At 63.5% G+C, this 5,818-nt stretch overlaps 1 protein-coding gene across 1 annotated transcript; it reads left to right on the top strand.

Annotated features, from left to right (window-relative positions):
* The first annotated feature begins 310 nt into the window (after window positions 1-310).
* Window positions 311-1,228, top strand: TMEM119 (transmembrane protein 119). The gene has a single exon (XM_044440958.1). It carries the CDS (start codon window positions 311-313, stop codon window positions 1,226-1,228), a length of 918 nt encoding a protein of 305 aa, XP_044296893.1.
* Window positions 1,229-5,818: the final 4,590 nt, after the last annotated feature.

Genomic DNA, 5,818 nt, shown 5'->3' with positions numbered 1-5,818 from the left:
CTGTTTCGGAGAAGCCCTTGAGGAGTCCGTCCGTGACGGGGCCAAGCGCAAGTGGGAGAGCATCTTGCAGCGCTGGGAGCCCGTAGGGCAGCATGAGGAGAGGGATTTCGGGCTTTCAGAGCAGGGAAGGAACCACGCACCGCCTGGGAAGCTGCTGATCCCTGGGGTTCGCGGAAAGCACGACGTGCGAACGCCGACTCCGGCTTGCCTTCCCGCCCCCGACCGCTCATGGGGAGGGCTCTGGGCAGAAGGGTAACCGGTGCTCGCGCTGTGTGTCTTGCAGAGAGCGCCTGTGTGGCCGACCAGCGCCATGGCCGCCCCGACCAGCGCCTGCCTGCTGCTCGCCCTGCTGGCTCCCCTGTGCGCCACGCGGTCTGCCCAGAAACTGGGGCTGGACGATGGCGGCGGCAGCGGAGACGGGGAGGGGGCTCCCTCCACCCCCCTGCTGGCCAGCGTGACGCCGGGTGCGGGCCCCACCTCGGGCGACATCCTCGTGGGCGCGGCGAACAGCACGTCGACCAGCTTCAGCATCCTGGACGGGATCGTGGACTTCTTTCAGAAGTACATGCTCCTGGTCATCGTGGTCGGCTCCTTGGCCTTCATCTTCCTCTTCATCGTCTGCGCAGCCGTCATCGTCCGGCAGAAGCACAAGGCCTCCGCCTACTACCCGTCATCCTTCCCCAAGAAGAAGTACGTGGACCAGCATGACAAGTCGGGCGGCGCCAAGGCCTTCAGCGAGGTCCCGGAGAAGCCCACCGACTCCCGCCGGGAGGAGCCGGTCGATTCCACCAAGCAGCTGCAGGCCGACATCCTAGCGGCCGCCCAGAACCTCAGGTCCCCCGCCAAGGCGGCCGTGGCGAACGGGGAGAGCGCCAAGATGGAGGACCGGCCAGCGCAGGGCGCGGAGGAGGGGGCCGCACAGGCACAAGCCGCGGGGGTGGGCGAGGAGGAGGCGGAAGCGGCTTCGGGAGAGCCGGGCTGCCCGCCGGAGGAGGACGCGGCGCTTCCCTCGGAGACGGCGGCTGCACCTGACCCCGCAGAGGCCGAGAGACCAGAGGATGCTCCTCCCGCGGAGGAGGGTCGACAGGTGGAGGAGAGCAGCCCGTCTTGTCCGGAAGAGCCCCAGGAGCCCCTCGGGACCGATCCTACCGTGGCGCCGATCTCGGGGAGTGAGAAGGAAGAGTCGTGTCCCCTGCCCTCCCCTGAGGTTTGCGTTCCGGAGGACTAGAAACTGAACGGCGGTTTTGCGCATCCCCAGTTGGCCGCGGTGTTGAAAGCTGATGCCGAGCGACCCAGGACACCCCCCCACCCGTGCCTTCTATGGAGCGGGCAACGCAAAGCCGCCCCGGCCCCTCTACCAGACAAGTTGCCCCCTCCCCTCTAAAAGCAGCCCCCTTAGCGGCCTGGCCGGGCCTCCGGGGACTGCTCAGCCCCTCTTGCCTCGGGACTCCGGTGCTGCCGCGCTGGTGCGCTTGAGAAGCCCTCGCACAAGCTGCCTTTCGGGCCCCGCTGGGGACCGGCTCCCTGGCGTCTCTGCTCGTGTGAGCACGGGCCAGGGCTGAGCACCCCGCGAGGGCTGCGCCATGTGCCGACGGGTCGTTCTGGCAGCCGGCCTGCTGCGCAAGAGCCGCCGCCTCGGCTCGGGCGCTCGTTCCCTGCTGCCTCCTTGGCAGACCGCGAGGGAGGCCGGCCTGACTTCTGCCCGCATTTGCTCGGCACCGAATGGCTGGGCCAGAGTGTCTGTCACTGCCGCCCCCTCCCCTTTTGGGACGGGGCCGTGTGGGTGCAAGGTGCTCGGCCGGCCTTTGGGCCAGCCACCAAGATGCCTCCTGCCGGTGCCAGAAGCCCCTCTTCAAAATTAAAAAAGAAATTGTGGGTTTTTTTCAAGTGTTGAACGAATTTTCAGTGCACAAACCGTGCGAGATGGTTGAAAATGTGGTGGCGGCAGGCAGGTGCTTTCAGAAGCAAAGGGGCACGCGCAGCAAAATTCTGCCTCGTTCACCGTTCTGCCTGCTCAAGCCTTCTGTCCGAACAAGCTGTGTTCGCAGCCCCAGCCAAAGAGTACCCTCCTCTTCCTCTTGTGGTTGGGAGCAGTTCCTGATGGCTGGTTCACCCCCACCCCCCCCGTGGCTGGACAACCTCCACGTCTCCTTTGGTGTCCGGTCGTTTCTTCCGATTGAGGAGGACTCGTTGTGTACACCCCTCCGCGCGCTCCTTGCCATTTCTGTTTTTGGGTCTGTGTTAAACCCGTCCTCACCTGAGTCACACACAAAGCTTGCCAACCCCCCGTGGGAATTCCGGATCCCGCGGATAAAACTGCCTAACTGGTCGCCGAATCCACTCTGGGCCTGGTTCCTGAGAGATGCCAGGTTTGAATTCTCCGTGATCCTAAAGGCTGCAACAGCCAAGCCTGAGAGCAGCCGCGTGATCCACCTACACACACGAAGTTTCGCGGCATCCAGACGTTCGTGTTATCACAGAAAGTGTGCGCGCTCGACGGGTGTGTGGATGAAATACACCGGAAAGGGTGTTTTTCACGGCTGAGCCACATCTACTGGTGTCTTCACAGGTCAAAATAATGTTGAATGGGAAATCTTTGTTTGTGGCTGGGGTGGGGGAGCGGGGCGGTCCCCAAATGGGTGAGGGGCACATGAGCAATTTGGGCCTATGGGGCGGGGGGACCCAACCATCCGCTTGCCGTGGCGACACTGTTTCCGGGCATATTCGTATTACGGTGATTTTTACTCGGGGTGGGTGGGGAGGGGACGTGCCCTTTCTCAAAACTCATTTCCAGATGGGATTCTGCGATATCTCCGTCTCTGGGCCAGCTGGGCTAGGAATATTTTGGCAAGCATCGTAGCTGCACCAAGAAACTCTTCATCAAGCCTTGAAGAAGCTGGCGAGGGAGTTCACGGAGCAAAGCACCCTCTGGTGAGGCGTGGCCTCTCCGCAAAGGTTTGGCCAAATGGCTTTTCTGTTTCCCCCCCAGCTTCTCTCCCCCGGGCAGGGGCAGGGGCAGGGGCAGGATTGGACCGGCAGCCCCTGCCAATCCAAACGGGCACCTCCCGTGTACGGTGTGCCACGACTCCCATCATCCCAGCCAGGCCTGGGCAGATGGTTGGTGGCAATGCCTGCTCTGAGGGCAGCTCTGAAAAGTGCGCAGGGAAATTCCTCCTGGTCGGCGGGACCGCATTTTGCTCCGCGCAGGGGCAGTGCCGGCCAGCCTTCCCCGGGGCCCTTCCAGGCCTGGCGCTTAGCCCCGCCTGGCCCCCCCTTCAGTTCCCCCAGCCGGCTCGCCAAGCTGGGCCCTGTGCTGGCCCAGCCGCCGTTTTCCTTGCCCACGATGCAGCTGACACAGCGCCTCCCCCGGGGCTTTGTGGGAGAGGCCACTGTGGGGGCCCTGCGGAGAGGTTTGCCACTCGGGAGGAGCAGGGGCACCCTCAAGAGTGGCCAAGACCCAAGGGGCCCACGGCTGTGGTCCCTCAGGCCACCCCATCACCCAACCCTGAGCCGGGTTCTTCCAGACACGTTGGACCCCACAGCCAGCACGGCCGAGCACCGGGGATGGTGGGAGCTGTATGCCAAGGCCTCTGGCGGGCTCCCGGTCGGGGAAGGAAGGGGGGTGCGAATGCAACGCAAAGCCATTCTCTTGGGCTCTTCCGTGCAAAATGTGGCTGCGCAAAGCCAGATTCAGACGGAGGGCGGCCACCCCAGAGAAGCTGCAATGCCTGACGGAGGGAAAGAGGGAAGGCTAGACTGCTAGTTTCACGATTCTTGTATGCTGAAATCTTGCCAAGTACATAAAAAGCCTGGATTTGAAATACAAAATAAAATTGCAAGTCGGGATGTTCATTTCTTCTCCCTCTCAGCAGCACGTTCGCTCTCCAGTTACAATGTCGCCCCCCCGCCCCCCCTGGCTGGGAGCGCTGCCTGAATGGCTGTCCGTTTTCATTCTGGTGACACCCCCACCGTGGCAAGAGGGAGCACATGAAGCCGACTGCAGAATCCGGGCCGTCTTTCTCGGTGAAGGTGGTGTTCGCACTGGGAATCTGCTGGTGACTCTGCCTCTGTGTGCCCCCCCCCACCCCGTGCTCTTTAAGATCCGCAGACTTGCTCCTTGTAGTTTTTGCAAACGAAACCGCAAGCCGGATGCCCTCCCCCCTTTCCAGGGGTTTAGCCTTCCCACGTCTGGCGAAAAGAATCTGCTTCCCCCTGGGATTGAAAGAGGAAATAGCCGGCATACTCGGGCCACCCAGCCCTTGCGGGGGGCCTGGGCCTGAATCCCACGTTCTGGGTGGCTTCTCCCCCCCAGAGGCCTCGGCCCCCCACGGGCCGCTCTCGCTCCAGGACTGGGGGTGGGGGGACGCGCATTCGCCTGGTTGGCTTCACGCCATTCAGCGCTGCGGCAAGCCGCTTTCCGGCAGGGGGCTTTCCCCGCTCAGCGGTTCTTCGGACACTCGGGGCTTCTGGCGTGGGTCCCAGGATACTGGGAGCTCTGGGCAAAGCACCGCCAGTCATCCCTCTGAACTGGGAGGCTCTGGGACACATGGTCTGAGGATTCACTGCAGCCAGGCCTGGTGGTCTTGGGTACCGGCGCCGCTCGCCTGTCTTGGGGCGCAAGTGAACGCCCTCCACTGCCCACCTTGGGTGCTTCCTGCTCTTCTGAGCCTCAAGACCGGTTCCCTCGTCCATCTGTTCCGGCCAAAGGGCTCTCCGGATGACATTCCTGCGCAACGTCCTTAGCTAGTTTCCCAGGTGCTTTTGGGGGGAGCTTGTTCGAACTTCCTTGTCTTTTGCAGCAGGGCCCCATCCAAGTTACCTGGTGCTCTGCTGCTCGTTATTTATTTACTGTTCGTTTGAGGCTTTTAATTGCATTTCATGTCTTTCCCTCATTTTAAACAACAATTGTGTGCATCGAGCCACATTTGGGGGCTTCAGGAAGCAGAAGAGCGGGCTAGGAATAGAAGGGGGCGTGATGGTCAAGGCTGGATCGCGAGCACCTGGAGGGCGAGGCCGGTCCCCCCCCCCCGAGTCCTCCCTCTTCCCGCGCGACGGGAGCTCTGCTTGGGCAGCCTTTGCCGGACCTCCCGCGCGAGACGAGGCAGTCGCAGTCTGAGGACGGGCAGCTCGACTGCCAGCCGGGGGGGGGGAGGGCCCGCGGGGGCCGGAATGCATTTGGACACGCAAGGCTGACGCTGTACAGCTGCTCTCGGCCGCCACTGCGCCGTAGCAGCAGCTGCACGGCCGTTTCGGTTGGAAACCCGAGCCCACCGTGAGTCACTCCGGTGACCCCCGGGCTTCCTCGGACGGCAACTGGCGCTTGGCGGTGGTGGGAAATGGCCGGGGCCCCCCCGGCTGCCGAGAGGCGGTGGAAGAGCGCGCTCAGGTGTTGCAGGGCCACAGGCGGCGGCAGGCAGCCCGACTCTGCCCTCGTGGGGACGGGTGCCCACGGTGGGCCGGGCGCATCGGCTCTGCCCAGACCAACGAAGGGCATCCGCCTGCCAGGCCCCGAGTGGGGCCCATCTTCCGTGTGGGATCTGCTCCTGCGTGGGCCGCTGTGTTTAGCCCGGGATCCAAGCACCGCAGGGGCTGAAGGGGATGCTGGGAGGAACCCGGGCTGTTCTCCATAGTCCTTCGGAGAGAGGGATGTTGTGCCGCCCCCTGGTGGCGCTTGCTGCTTTCCAAGGGCATCTCTAACTGCTCTGGGCGACCTCAATGTGAGGACCAGAACCCCAGTTCCCCAATGCTGGGGGGCAACGGGGCAGGACTGGTGGAAAAAAGCCCTGCAGAGACCTTGCTGCTGGCCGGGAGAGGCTCC

This window comes from Varanus komodoensis, unplaced genomic scaffold, assembly GCF_004798865.1.
Source record: "Varanus komodoensis strain SLA01 unplaced genomic scaffold, ASM479886v1 scaffold38, whole genome shotgun sequence".
Taxonomy (NCBI): domain Eukaryota; kingdom Metazoa; phylum Chordata; class Lepidosauria; order Squamata; family Varanidae; genus Varanus; species Varanus komodoensis.
Note: the sequence above shows the minus strand (reverse complement) of the source record. Positions and strands in the feature narration are given on the sequence as shown.